General features: G+C 32.3%; 1 protein-coding gene across 1 annotated transcript; it reads right to left on the bottom strand.

Annotated features, from left to right (window-relative positions):
- Positions 1 to 9,178: 9,178 nt before the first annotated feature.
- Positions 9,179 to 15,805, bottom strand: LOC123713540 (histone-lysine N-trimethyltransferase SMYD5). Its single transcript, XM_045667259.1, has 7 exons — positions 15,608 to 15,805; positions 15,399 to 15,526; positions 14,977 to 15,213; positions 14,420 to 14,657; positions 13,109 to 13,286; positions 9,627 to 9,841; positions 9,179 to 9,417 (listed from the first exon to the last, which is right to left on the bottom strand). Exons 1-7 carry the CDS (start codon positions 15,644 to 15,646, stop codon positions 9,298 to 9,300), a joined length of 1,155 nt encoding a protein of 384 aa, XP_045523215.1. The 5' UTR covers positions 15,647 to 15,805; the 3' UTR covers positions 9,179 to 9,297.
- Positions 15,806 to 16,036: the final 231 nt, after the last annotated feature.

Genomic DNA, 16,036 nt, shown 5'->3' with positions numbered 1-16,036 from the left:
CCTCTAAACAATTATAAACATTGAAACTGTCAGGCTCTTTATCAAAAATAAGTCTTAATATTATATTATATCTAGTATTGTCTGTTGTTAAAGATACAGATAACACAACTTTCTCTAAAGCTGTGATACTTTTGACATTCAACACCTTTTGTCTTCAGTCACCGTGACCACGCACGCTGTAAAGCACGCGAAACGTTGCAAAAATTTAATTTTAAAATTATGTAAAATAATTATAAGTTTATAATAATACATAGCTTCAATCTGGTTAAAAAGTGTTTTCTTTTAAACAGGCAGAAGCTTCACCTGATGTTAAGTGATACCGACACATCGACACTCTTAATGCCAGAGGGCTCGCGAGTGCGTTGTCAGCCTTTTAAGAATTGGTACGCTCTTTCTTGAAGGACCCTACGTCGAATTAGTTCGGAAATACTTCAGTAGGCAGCTGGTTCAACACAGTGGTGGTGCGTAGCAAAAACTTCCTTAAAAACGCTCAGTCTTGGAATGACGGATACAGCGGTAGAAGATGCATTGACCCCACATCTTGACGAAACGCCAGGAGAGGCATTGGTCGTCGACGATTCGAACCGCTCTTCGTTGAATACGATCAAGTTGAAGGAGCTGGTACTGAAGAGCTCCCGCCCAGAGATGAGAACAGTACTCCATGGGGCCGAATATTTATATATCTTGCTTCACGTTTGAGGACCGTGTGCTGAAAGCTAATCATTTCACAGGAAATGCAATAATAAACACGCAAAGATTCTTATTCTTTACTTTATATCTATCTAATCATATTTTAAATCGGTATATCTCATTCATTCGTTTTGCCCTTCTAACTGAACACGTTTACGTTGACAATTTAGTTCCAAATATTAATAAAAGCACTTCCTCTATATAATTGATAAAATTACGTTCAAACGCTGTAAATGTAGCAAAACTCATTAAATTCTAACTTTACCTGCAAAATTACCCAATAAGATGGCTGCCTGTAATCTAACCCTTGTCAAATTAACGTACATAGTTTCCATGCCTCTAGTTTCATTATATTTTACGGTACAAGTGTAGGTTAATGATAATAGGTAATATTAAACCGTATATAAACGACACTATGAATATATTAGTATGAAAATCTAGACATGGAATATTCGACTGGACCGCAATTATGTGGCTAGATAAAACACTTTTCTTAAGAGTACTGCAATACAGTGAGAAAAAATTAAGATTGTCGTTGATCGTCACCTTAGATAGTTGATTGTCTGCTTCTAAATCTTAATCTATCTTGACAATGGGTAAGTGTAAAGAATTTAAGAGTCTATTTTTATGTAAAAAAATAACATTTCATTTAAGCATTTTTCTATCACATCTATACAAAAAGATCTAGTTGGTTGAATGGTAAAGGAACTGTACTTTGCTAATAGTAAAAGTGGTTTGAATTTAGAATAGTATTGTTAGTAAATGTGTTAATCACAAAAATTCTATTAATACATTCACTACAGTGACTGACAAAGAGTTGAAAAAGTAATGTCCATCTTAGGAGCGACCATAATTCTTTTAAACTCAAAGTACTGCCTCTAACTGGGTTGTAGAAAAAAACCATTATAAACCATTGCCTTATTTGGAATTCGGTCTGGCGCAATGGATATAAAAAATGTCAAACTGAATATAGGATTTTTTTTCTATTAATAGGCAAGCAAATCGCGTCTATATCCCTCAACCCTTCACTCCAGAGGCTTTGAACAAATTATTATTTTCCTGTAACCAAATTTATCTTCGTATAAATGCGACATTTTCTTCTTAACGACTTCAATTAGATTATGTAGGTTTCATGTAACTAAATAAAGTGACAAACAAAAGAAGCTCCATTACATTCGAGACACACGTCACGTCGAAGCTAACTCAAACAAAGTTTCCGATTCGTTAGGAGACATAATACATATGTGGTTCTATATAAGGCAGTAAATCTGTCTATATTTTATTATTATTAAGAAGAGAGATTATCCAATCTGTTTTTAAAAGAGTTGACAGGGTGCACTAATTGCACTTTCCGAAAGCCTATATCAGTCAGCCACTGCTGGGTTTGTAAGTTCTTTAGGGAATTTTAATTATATTGAGTGGTATTCAGTTTTAAAGAAATGCCACTGCAAATATATCGTAAAATTTTAGACGTTTAGATTTACATTATATTTACGGACGTATTATGAGGATTTAGTACTTTTATCAAAATATTATTAGACTGATTTACGGTGTGTTTAAGGCATTTGACTACTTATACCTGTACTTTAAGTTAGAGTCAAATACGTGCGTTATAATAATAATTTAATTTTATCTATACTTTAATCTCGCGGAACATAAGAGGATTGTTCGAAATACCGTAGGTATTCGTTATTTTTCTAATTGTAGCTCATAAATAACAAAACTAAGTTAACATTTATGTCATCCGTAAAATTTTCGCAAAGTTCGAAATCTGTATCTTCCTCATTGAGATAAATGTATTACAATTTAAGATTTCCGTCTCTCCCCTTAATTACGCAGACAAACAAATCACGAGAAAGATCCCATCTCATTCTCATCTCATTACCGTGGACGCATTTAATTAAAACTCACCCTCCCATCGACTTTGTTTTTAGGGTTTCCAAAGTCGTTATTATCACATTCCGTGAACAAATGACGTCTTTGATTCTCCCCACGTACTTTCAAATAACATTAGACACATATTATATTAAGGGTCACGCATCCTTTTAACGGATTGAATATATTGTATATTTTTGCTACAGGACTGTACAAACATTATAAGCAGACCTCATCGGCCGCTAGCAAATATGACGAAATTACGATAAGATATAGATACAAATACAATAATAATAAAGCATAAAACACCGGAATAAATTAAAAAAAATAATTATAAAGATTCCATCTAACCTTACAGACGTTGGTTAAAAAAAATAAGTCATGAGCGGAACGCCAAAATTATCGGCCGCGTTAACGTTTGGTGACACTTGACACAACTTTTTTATATGTTCTAGAAGATACGGTGTGCGGTTAAGAATTTTCCAATTCATATATAGATATTATACTATTCAATCAAAACTACGAATACACACTAATTATAAAAGTATGCATTAATATCGATAATAAATACTGTACTTCTTATTTACGCTAACATCCAAAACAAATAGTAAATAGCCAATTCCAACATTATTCCGCTTGTCCATGGGGAAAAAAGCGGCCCAATGTAAGTGAAAAAGCGTGTCCCATTAGTATGTATGACTAAAAAACCTAGGTCACTGTAATCCACATCTTTCGCAGCGATTATGCGGGTTTGAGCAAGATTGATGACTAACGTACCAGCACAACTTAGGCGAAATCCCTTAGATTATACCCGTAAATGGCAATTCATAGCTGTTGTACGCTTTATTCAGCGGATAGCACTAATGAATAGATCTGTTATGGGATTTGTTTTAGGCCCAGCTTCATATCATTTACTTAAAGTAATTATATTCATTAAGTTTAACGCAGAAATGTGTTATATCCGCACTTGAAAGTGCAGAAAACTTGTATCGCACGAAATATTTATTTATTATTTTTATTCTGTAATCTTAATTAATCAAATTTAGCTTTATCTTCACTTAATATCAAAGAAATATTTGAGGAACCATATTTAAAGCGAGTGTAAGCCTTCTTGACACTAATATAACATTTTTATATTCAGTAGCCAACTAGGGCCCAGTATAAACCCTTTTGACTTTTTATGTTCAACGTTGTCAAGCGCCCAAACCGGCAATTCTCTATCCGGTGCGTTGCTAAATTTTTATTAGCACTGCCTTTCTGATACAAAAAGTGATAGTGTTCCCAAAGCCCGAGGGTCCGCTTAACCTATTTTCATTCTCTGTTTATTCCCTTGGAGTTATGCGAGTTACGTTCTATGAGCGCGAGGCTTTTCAATTTACTACGCAACCTTCTTCTAAAATAGTTTCCGAGTCAGAACAGCTATTACAGTAAAACTTGTTTTAGTGGAAAAGTAAAACTGAGACGGCTGAAAATGTAAATGAAATTCCTATCCGAGCGCCGGGAATCTCGATGTAGTTCTTACTTGTTTCTTAATTTAAACATTCACTCTATGAAATGTAAATTTCTACTACATTATTTTAATAGAATTGATATTTTAACCCAAAATTATAACTTCAGTCTTCATATATTTAATATGTAGATACTATCTAATCTGCCTTGAAGATAGGTTCTTATGTCGCAATTCTAATCGTCCACTAATCTAATATTTATTCACCAAAACGGCGATTAAAAATATTCCTTTATTTAAATATTGACGTACATAGGGGTAAATACATAGTTATCAAAATGATTAAATAAATATTGATTTTAAATTGAATCCTAATTTATACATGTATTATGTATAAACCTTATCAGATGATAAAGCTTATAACTTAGGATTCTTAAACTTGCCTGTTTGCTTTATTGATTGATGGTTTATTTGGTTGAACCACACTTATCTACACACACAATTAATTACTCTACATATGTATTTTAAATTACATCTTTGTCATATCTATGACTATCTAGTTATCATGGAACTAATTTGACTTACCGTATAATAATTAGACGCACTGGATATCTAGATATAGGAGTTAGTCCAAGCCGATTGAAGCCATGAATAACCAAATTGGAATTTAGATCGACATGATCGTGCAGACGTATGTATGTAGATTTACAAAATACTTCATCCAAAAGATGTTCTGTCAATCAAAAGTAATATTTGACATTGTTTGCCATCTTTAAACAATAATAATACAATAAAACAACAACCTTTTGTTATTGTCTTTATCAAATTCGTGAACAGCAATCTTTTTGTCCACAAGACGTTGATTTTTGGGTTCAGACATGCCGGTATCCTAAGGATAATCGAAGGCAAGTGAAAAATAGATATATCCGTTGATGTACAGACTATTTGATATAAGACTCAAACGCCCGATTACAGGCTCGAGAATCTCAAATATCTTCGCTAACACTTTAAAAACATACCTGCTGTTTCACTTATTTAATTTTTAGGTCGTCACAAATTAATATTTCATGAAAAGCATCTCATTCCCAGTAAAGACGAAATGATGACGGAACGTAAAATAATAATTTTACCAATAAATTCAAGAACCGCAACGTTTCATCACAGAATTTTTCATTAGTCAAAGCAATTTGCCGTGCCTTCACCGGCTCTAACTCAATAACAGAGGACGAAAGGCATCCGAATATAAAATTTCTTCAATTATTCACAACCCGCTCGAAGGCCAATATTCTGAATGGATCACAATTAGATACCCTTGCCGCTATTTCTTCAAAGAGACGATTTTAATTTAAATCTGGCCCTCAAAGCCATATCCGGCGTTATTAGGATAGGTCCCAGCAACGCGCTTTGGTCCCCTATTAATAGGGTACAACTAGGAATTGCAAATTACAATAAATGGTTCACCTAACATATTCGTATCGCATTTCAGAAAACTATGGAAATATTATACCACATATTCACATACCTTCTTTAAATATTAATTTTATCGTCATTTAATTAATTTCTCTAAGAATCCCTCACAATTGTTCCATGTACCTCGTACGAATATGAATTACCTGCATAATTCGCCAATGTCTCGGGTTTTATATAACTGTGACACTAATTATGAGGATGTTAATATTTTCCACCTCACCTCACACACCTTACAGGATGTGAGGAAATATTTGAAGCGGCGTGGAGGCTTTAGCTTTGTTTAGCAGTAGTAGACGATTTGTCTTTTTGTATATTAATGTACTTATTTATGTTTTCTGTTTCATATTTTATATTGTCTAAGTGTTTTATTTAATAATATATTAGTTGTAACAACACTCATAAATAAATAATAATGATTCTTAAGTATTAGTAGCATAAAAATAACAGATAAAAAAAGTATTAAGGTATGAGTTAATGGAGTTTGATTTCTCTGTATTATACAAACATTTTCTTATACAACAAAACATATCAATTTTATTTAGTACCAATATATTCTTTAAACGACAATATTTTTTCTTGCGCTTACATTAACCAGTTAGTCTATAAACATAACTTGAATATGCCTATTAAATCTCTTTTTTCGTAGACGAATTTGGTGTAAAAATAGGTTATGTTTTCTATTCTTAACCACATTTTTGATAATACAATAATTATGTAAATGCAAACCAGTAAAAACACGAAAGTACTGTTAACGATACTTTTCATGAATATAATATTGTTAGTCGTTCGTTTATTTGAGGAAAATTGCTCATAAACGAGATATTTACTGAAATAAAAACATTTTTGCAGTCCATATTTCAAGACAATTTGCGTTATTAGATCGCCCTATTTTGGATGGGATTTTGAGTAGAATAAAGAAATCTTGTATTCAAATATTAATAATTAAGTTATTTGTAGGTATGTTAATTAGTTAAAGTTTCGACCCATCGTCTTAGAATATGACCGTGGAAACATTCTAGATTTGTTTGAACTAGTTCAATGGGAGACCCTAAGTTCTAGGGGCCACTTTACCCTTCATATTTGACACGGACACATAATACTCGGAAAAATGAATGTTATTTTGATAACGATTTAAATTAAATACGCACAGTTTCAAGTCTTTGAAACGATAGAACAATTTATGTGTCGCCTGTACGAGTTTAAGGGACGTTAAGCGAGTTTACAGATTATTCGCTCAATTCAAACATTTTACGTTTGGGTATTCTAATTGTATTAGTCATCAAAGGTAAAAACATGCAATTGATAACTAAAAAATATTCTGATATCAGTTATATCGTAACAATGGTTTGTGTCTCGCTTTTGTATGTTAAAAATATCTTAACTTATAAAATGTATAAACCTAAAACATCTATAAAAGAAATCCTCGCACTAAGACCGGTCAAAGTACACCATTAGAGGCGTCTCTGCAGTACAAACATTCATTCCCCCAGTTCAACATCTTACAGGGAGAAAATTATCTCGTGAATAAATTATATTTTTCCCCTTTATGAAGACAGCTGAAGTGCATTTTCGTCCATCTTTTTCCTGTTTAGATCAAAGACACAGGAATTCCAACCGTCATGCCGCAAGAATAAAAATGAAAAATTTAATACGACTTGATGTCCTACATAATATAGTTAAAGTACTTTAAGACGTTTCCCGAGGTCCCGTTTGTTTTCTCAATTCAATTTTCGTTTGCGAATTTGCACTTTGACATTACAGCCCTCCGTTCCTTTGTGGACTTTTGGGGCGTTTAATTCTTTAGGAATGACCGAAGATTTCAATATTTGATCAAAATTCGATTATATTAACGAATTTCTGTAAGGGATTGACAGTGGGGATTTTAGTTTCGATTTCGAAAAGCGAAATAATCAACAAAATATCAGACCATATTTTTATTGATAACTATCATACAATTGTACATCTTCTATAACAACAACCTTAATACATACAGTAATAAATTACAATACTCAGTAATATTGCTGTGTCATTCATTAACTTATAAAGACAGTGGCGGTTTACCAGTAGGCTGAGTAGGCTAGAGCCTAACGGCATTCCGTAAATCATAGCAATCAAAAAGATATCTACAACAAAATTGGCCAATGACTTTCCCTATCACTTGTCATTCTACATTCGGAGTAGCAAACTTTCATATTGTAGAGTAAAACAGCTAATGCGCCCTCCAATGTATGTAGTAATGTAGTATTTGTATAAGAAAATGTATTTTCCTCTTCTGTCTTCCCCCTATCAACCCATACATGTCAGTACTACTAGTGATTGCAGGTTGTGAACTGGATAAGAGTTTTTAATTTTGTGCTCAAAAATCAAACCCAAAATAATGCTCCTTGCAATTCCAATGAAATTGTTGGACTGTAGAGGCAAGGGCTAACTTCGCAGCCTTGAAAATTTGTAAATCCGCCACTCCATAAAGAGATGCAATATGTAGGTATAATTGAACATGAATAATATACTTCGTGGATTATGTATTTTCTAAAATATTTTATTGCTTTCAAAGCCTACGTAATAATGGAACGATATACGAACGAAACAAATCAAATTTTGCATATAAATTTAACAATCTTGTGGTAAGAAAATATATCTATAGCAAGATGTTAATGTATTTAAGAAGAGTGGCGATCCAAGCCGCCATTTTCTAATTGACTTGTTTGTTAGGTTGCAGGGTGACTAGGCCTATGATCAGATTGAAACTAGTTGTACGTCCTACTAAAATGTACAAAATACAATACAGTATTTTACGATTAAAGAAATAAAACAAAACATAAAAAAGTAATCAGCTTTTTATTATTATATATTAATTTACTGTAATAAACGACATTTAGGCCTTGATTATCACATTAACACTAATACAAATTTTAACTAGTTTTAAGTTTTTCAACACTTATTCCTATATAAATTCTCGTCTATGTCTACGTTAAAGAGAATGTGAAGTGTGATCTAAGACAATATTACACGAACATTTACGTACACGTGCGTACGAACGCATGCTTAAACTTACATACGAGTGGTAGGTAAATTTGGCAAAATATCATTTATATTTTTTCTTATTACAAAGCAATGCGAATAGAAAACTAGAAACCTTAGTTCGAATACGTATAATCGATTAGTTATCCTTACAGAAAAATAACGAATGCCCATTGTATGGAAAACGTGAAACTATTCGGAACTATTATACAAATTATTTTATCCTACGATACAGACAGGATACATTTGTACCTTATATCAGACACAATTTGTATCTGGCTATGAGCTAATTAAGTTCTATCTGTCAAATTGTATAAGCAAAAATACTAAACATTAAACAATGGAAACTTTAACACTTATTAAATCTACATATTAGGCCGTATTCAATTACTAGCATTTGTTTTTCATTTTAAAAATATTCTGCATTTATAATGCAATTACAGAATATTTTGATACTAAACCGTTATACTTTACCTTAACTACATTTTTCTCTTGAGTCCAATCCAAATCAGCTGTTCAACAAGGATCTGACTGATACTGATTTTAACATATACCCATGATCTACTGGATAAAGTAGGGAAGGAACTTGATAACATATATATATATATATGGTCAATGTAGCACAGTACTAGAAGGAAAAAATCATCCACAGCACGATTTAACCTCAAATAGTTTGACGTTTAGTATTTGTAAAAATCGCTATTGGTATTTTTATTAAAATAATAATTAGTCCGTATTGAAGCACTATCACTGATTCACAGTCCCAGCAAACAGAATGCCAGCAAGTTAGAGCATCAGTCATCCGAGTCAATCTCTTCTTCACTCATCTCCTCTTCACTTGTAACGTCCGGCTGATTGCTCTCAGATAAGCACTTCTCACAACCACATAGGAATAGATAGTTCTCGGCTAACTCCTATAAAATAACAATAATTCACATTAATATAAATTGTTAATATATCTAAAAACTTGTTCAATTAAATTAATATATGTAAATATCTTCGACCACGCAATAACATCAGTTATGCCAGACACTAGTTAGTTAATTAAAAAATGTTAAAGTAGTTGAGTACCACGCCATCTAGCGACACGATTTTGAAATGAAATTTGATAAAAATAAAAAACCTTTTGTCTGGAATGCCTCGAGCGTTGTAAGGAGCATTCATCTAAATAGCTGATACAAATCTCTTCTCCGGGCACAATTGTTTTCAGTGCTTTTAATTGTATCCGATGATTTCCATAAGGAAAAGTAGACTCAGCGTTAGGCGTACAGCTATGGTTACTTGCACTTTGCAGCTGATAAAGGCCGGAACCCTCATTGTTGAGAAACTGTCCAGCTTCTAGAATTGCAAGGGTTTTAAAGTATATCAATCTGCATTAAATACAGCACAATTTTCTTTATTAAACTAAAAACATTAATTATTTACATTCTTAAAGAGCACTATCATGTACATATTTCTTTAATAAAATTTTACACAAACTGGGTTCAAATTAATCAGTACACAGAAAACAAAGCTAAAATATTCATATTCATATTGTTACGGAGACGGGTCGACTGCAATGTTTCTAGATTTTTCCACTAGTTAGAGAACTTTTCAGCAGGCTGTAATATGATTTCTGACCGTTTCAGGAGAGGGTCAATCACATATTAGAAAATTATAATTTCCATAATGTTACCCTAGTTTTCAGGAAGCTGAATCCTTTTTTCAGTCAGTTTCAGAACATGTGTAGTCGATTGGTGCAGTTTTCAGGAGACCCGTTTTCAGGCGTTTTCAGGCCTAGGTATACCCCTTTGATGAAGGAATATTCTAGACCGAACTTTCTAGGTGTGAGACAAGGACGAAATGATACGAGAGAGAGAGAGAGAGAGAAGATCAGAACTTTCTCGAAACCAGACTGAGCACTCTAGAACGCCGTACGACAAGGACGGAGCAACGTGCGAAAGAGACAAAGAGTGCGGACGTTCTAGAATTGTGCAATCGCTACTCAGTAGCAAGCCCGCCTAGAAAGTTCTCGAATTCTGTTTAGAATTATTCCCAGGGATATATAAGCGAGCCGAAACGCGACTAGTCGCCTTTAGTTTTGAATGCGATAACAAGAGCGAAACACCGAAGCGATAAAGTGCGAATAAAGTGATAAAGTACTGTGTGAAGTGTGCATAAGTGAAGTAATTAGTGACTGTGTTGTTGTGTTATTAGTGCATCTCTGCAAGTAATTTGTGCCCATAAATTCCTCATTGATTTACCAAGAAATAAACCCTTGAATAAATCTACGGCATTTTCTATCCGATCCCCTAGCTCGTAACAATATTCATATTCATATATTTATTTGCATTCCATAATGTTACAATAGATGTTTAAGGGGCTTAAAGCTAGGTACAATATTATGGACCCTGTTAGGGCACAGCAAAAGAAGGCATTACAAAATTTATATTACATAATTAATAGTAACAAAATAGTACATGAAATTTTACATTTCAGGTTAGTATTAATTATTTAGAATACAGAAGAGAACATTTTTTTATTTATTTAATTTAGAATATTTAGGGATTAATAATTATGAAATTAAACTATATTTTTATCTTCTAGGTACTCATTAACGCTATAATAACATTTACGTATAAGAAGTTTTTTTAGTTTGTTTGTAAATATATGTATCTTTTTTTCATTTCTTACTGTCTCAGGTAGTTTATTATAAATTTTGATTGACATGACTAGTGGGCTAGATGCATGTATTTGAAATCGGGAGGATGGTAGGTTTAGGCGTTTTTTGTGTCGAAGTGTGTATCTTGTCTGTATGTCTTCGCGTGTGGTGTAATATTCTTTGTGTGTATGGGAATTAACTAAATTTACAGATTTCCAATATGTATAATGAGGGTAGAGTGATAATGTTTAGTTTTATGAAATGTGGTTTGCAGCTGTCTGTTTGTTCTATGTTAACTATGTACCGAATTAACTTTTTTTGAGTTGTGAATAGTGCTGGTGCGTCGGTGCTATTTCCCCACATTATTACACCGTAGTTTAGCCATGCATGCGCATAGGCGTAGTAGGTTGTTAGTGCGGTTTTCAGGTCCGTAGTATTTTTTATTTCCCGGAAAGCATATAAAAATTTTGATAGTTTTGATTTTATTTTTAGTATGTGTGATTTCCAGTTTATGTTTGTGTCTATTGTTATACCTAGTAATGAAAATTCGTTATCTTGTTCTATTGTGTGGTTGTTAAAAGAGAAATTTAGAGAAAGTGGCTTTTTTTTAACGGGGGTGGAATGCTATTGTTTTGGTTTTTTCAAAATTTGTTTTCAAGATTGTGTGCATTCATCCAGGTTATTGTTTTTGTTAGAATATTATTGAGTGTAGAGTGTATGTTAGTGATATCATGACAGGGGGTTATAATCGAAATATCATCAGCGACTAAAACACATGGACCGGGTCCTTCTATGGTTTTTGGAAGTTCGTTTATATAAATGAGAAAAAGGCACCCTATAACGCTTCCTTGTGGTATTGAGGCTTTTATTGTTTTACTGTCAGAGCGGTAATTTTGTAGAATTTTTGTTTCATTATTATAGAATTATATTTCTACTAATTGTTTTCTGTTTTCAAGATAGGAATTGAACCATTCGTTAGTTTTCTCGCTGATACCTATCCCATAGAGCTTATTTAACAATATTTCATATTGTACCTTGTCGTAGGCTTTAGTCATGTCTAGGAGCAGACCGATTGCGTATTCTTTATTATTTATTATATTAAGAGCTTCCTGTGTGAATTTATATACTGCTAAAGTTGTTGGCCTGTTTTTTCGAAAACCATTTTGACATTCATTGAATATTCCATATTTCTCGCAGAAGGCGTACACCCGATTACACATTGTTTTCTCAAATATCTTTGATGCAGTAGGTAATAGAGCTATTGGATCTGTTTTGTCGTCTTTCTTATGTAAGGACTTCACTATTGCTATTTTGAGTTGATCAGGAAAAACACCTTTCTCGAAGGATTGATTTATCAATTTGTAGAATGGTAGAGTGAGTTCGTCTGCACATTTCCTAAGTAATTTTGGTGGAAGTTCGTCAATACCGTGGCTATTTTTGTTTTTAAGATTTTTATTAAAATATTTATTTCATAAGGGTCTACAGGGCTGAGAAACATTGTTTTCGGAAGGAGAAAGTACGGGATTACATTTTGGTCTACTTGTTTGCATTTGGCTTTATTCTGTGGTGGCTTTCTTCGCCGATAGATGCAAAAAAGTTGTTGAAAATGTTAGCTACTTGTTTGGGTTCGGAAATTATTTTAATGTTTTATTGGTGCGTTCATTAATTATACTCCACATTGTTTTTACTTTATTATTGGATTTGTTCATTTTGTTAATGTATTGTAGTTTTTTGCCGTATTTACAACTTTTTTTAACAATTTTTCATATTTTTTATAATAGTTTGTTATTATTGCGTTATTTGCATTTAGTGTAAGTAGTTTTAATAATCTTTTATTTTTGCAGGATATTTTTATGGTTTTCGTCAAAATAATAGCATAAAGTAGCATTTAAAACTAGATTTCAAAATTGTTGCCTCGAGTTAATTGTTTTATACTACTATATCTTATTAAAATATTTTCTTACCATTTTCAACATCCTTATATAACCTGTCAATAAATAGATCCATTTGTTGCCGCTCATCATCAGACATAGCCAACTCGGATACATAGTGTACCCACTGTGCAAGAGGGCTTGTACCTATTCCCTGGCCATTTGTACCAACCAGAGCCATAAGGGTACAAAAACCTTCAGGTGATAGAAACTAAAAAGTGTAAATATGATTATAAATTAAAAAACTCAAACAGCCAATTAGAAATTTGTGATTTTTCCAGATGGTTTCATGGCTTCCAATCAACCAATTGTCAATATTATTTATTTGAAATTATTAGGACAAATGCAGGTCTGATTTATAAGCCCAGTAGAAGTAGCTCTTCAGCATTTCCCAAATGAATGCAGTCTGTTTTAATATTTACCTCTCTTTAAGAGTATGTATGGAGTCATATAGCTATTTTATTTATTGTATAAATGATCTTAATATAAAGGAAGTTGGTGTGGTGGAAACACAAACTGGTCACAGTTTTTCTGTCCACCAGGACGTCGAACATATTTAAATCATTAACATATATACGAAGGCCACTGACATATAAACTACAACATTATAACAATCAAACCACTAAACTTGCAAGCAAAACGTCATAAACCAAAATGAAGCCGATGCAAGAAACCTGTTCTTGTCGAGAATTCTCATTTGAATACAGGTAAGTTCTTATATTTGAATATGTATTAAATGACAATAATGTCTAATTAGCATAATTTTTGTTATGCATAATTTATAATTGTTTGATTTATGTAATATTTTTTTTAATTTAAATTTCCTATTGTTTCTTGTTAAATTAGTAAGAAGTGTAGCTGGTAGGGAGTTTATTAAATTTGGAATAATGTAGTCTAATGTGTTTTCCCATATAAATTATTGTATTTGGGTATTGTATAGAAATTCGCTTTTTAATTTTCTTTGTGTATACTTTGTTTTGAGGTAATTTTCTGTAATTTTAAGTAGTTTTCATTTAATAATCCTAGCTGCACTTTCTCTTGTATAGGTATAATTTTTTAAAATGCAGCTTTCCGTAGTTCTCTTTATATTGTGATTTTAATTGTATAGGAGCAATTGTTTTTAAAATATGTATTTGTATTGCAAATGTTTGATTTAGATATTAGTTTTGCATGTTCTCCCATAGCTTGAAAGTCCAATGTTATAACGGATTCGACTAGTGCTTTGTATACAAATGGGCCAGCAGCAAACACAATTCTGCAACTTTTTCATCTATTTGTCATTCTTGATAAACCCCTCTACTAAACTCAATTTAATCAATTATACTAAGCAATATAAAAACTTACCTCCTCAACATAATCTCCACTAATTACATTTGCTGTCAAATCTCTTAAAGTATTAAGCTGATCTTTAAACTGATCTCCAAGCAATTTGTGCATCAATTCAGCATCTTCATTAATGGTTCTATGGCAAAACTGTTTGATGTTGGAAGCAGCCATTGCAGGATCTGGATGTTGTTTAATGTATGCTAATATTCTGACCAATAGCATGATACTTGTTGTTTCAGGTGGGTAATGTAGTTGTCTGTAACAAAAATATACAAAAAATAATACATATCTATCAATAGGAAATAGAGGTTCATAAGATTAAGGTTTAACATTCTTCATAAAGTACAACATACATACAGCTATGAGAATATTCTCATAGCTTATGGACACTCGTCACAAATTCTAATATTATGTATAGAATCAATAGAATTTATTTACATTACATTCTGAAATTTCTAAATAATTTCAGTATGTTATATACAATATGTAATATGATTATTATATGGAATATAATATGTTTGCTGCCAAGTTAAAATTAAATTAATAAAGACATTTTACATAAAAAGTCTACTTACTTCCAAGCTTCTAGCAGGATATGTATAGGGTGACTAGCATCAGATTGATCATAGCACAATGATCTATGGTAACTGACGCTAGCATTTACCCTACATCTATCGGAACAGTACAGCACACCACAGGCATTACAACTCGTTACATCCATTAAGGGTGCTTCGAAACCATCTGAATGTGGTAATGCTATGTCTGGTTTTACAGCTAGTCTTCTAACATTTTGTTCTGGTGTCTCAAGAGGCCTGAAATTAGTACACAGTTTTGTTATGACAACATCACAGCATGATTTCACACACAATTAAAACAATCATTTTATGCAGCTTTAAAATACAATTCAACTGAATCAATAATATGGACATATACCTACTAAATTACAGTTGGAAAGAAAATATTTGTCATATAGTTTATTAATCTCTATTAAATGTACCTCATACAATGATCACAAGCCAGATACCGGTACGCAGCGTTCCATGTAAATTGACATGACACCAAAGGATCCTCTTCTAATATTACATCTCCAATATTGTACTGTTTAGTTGCATATAAACCCTTTCCCTGTAATAAAATGTAAAAGCTCAGAAATACCCCGACATTCTGTGTTTAATCATAATATTGTATTTGTTGAAGTACCGATACCTTTTTAGCATTTGAATGTCGAACCTCGTAGCCAGTCATGTCTAAATAAGTTAGTACTAAATAGTCCGATCACTTGGCAAAATAAATATTTTTCAAGTCATATATTAATTTTACAGCTCTAACAATTATCACGTTTCCTGTTTAGAGGTTATTTTGCTTATATTTGTTTGAATTTTAGAGCAAGGAAAGCGGGATATCGTCAAGTTGACAATATAAATACAGATAATATTGACGGCACAGTCTAACTTTGAAGCAACATGTGACAGTGAATAGAATTTTTAATAATTATAGATATTGGTTAGTGACTTTTACAAATTTTTGATTATATTTATACAAATCCTACGACTAATTTCAATTTTATTGAAATATATTTTTCAGTTTTTTGAGATCTTAAAGACTTTTAGAAAAGTAGGCTATACTTCAAAAGCT

Source organism: Pieris brassicae, chromosome 8 (genome assembly GCF_905147105.1).
Source record: "Pieris brassicae chromosome 8, ilPieBrab1.1, whole genome shotgun sequence".
NCBI lineage: Eukaryota > Metazoa > Arthropoda > Insecta > Lepidoptera > Pieridae > Pieris > Pieris brassicae.
This window is presented reverse-complemented; position numbering and strand designations above follow the sequence as displayed.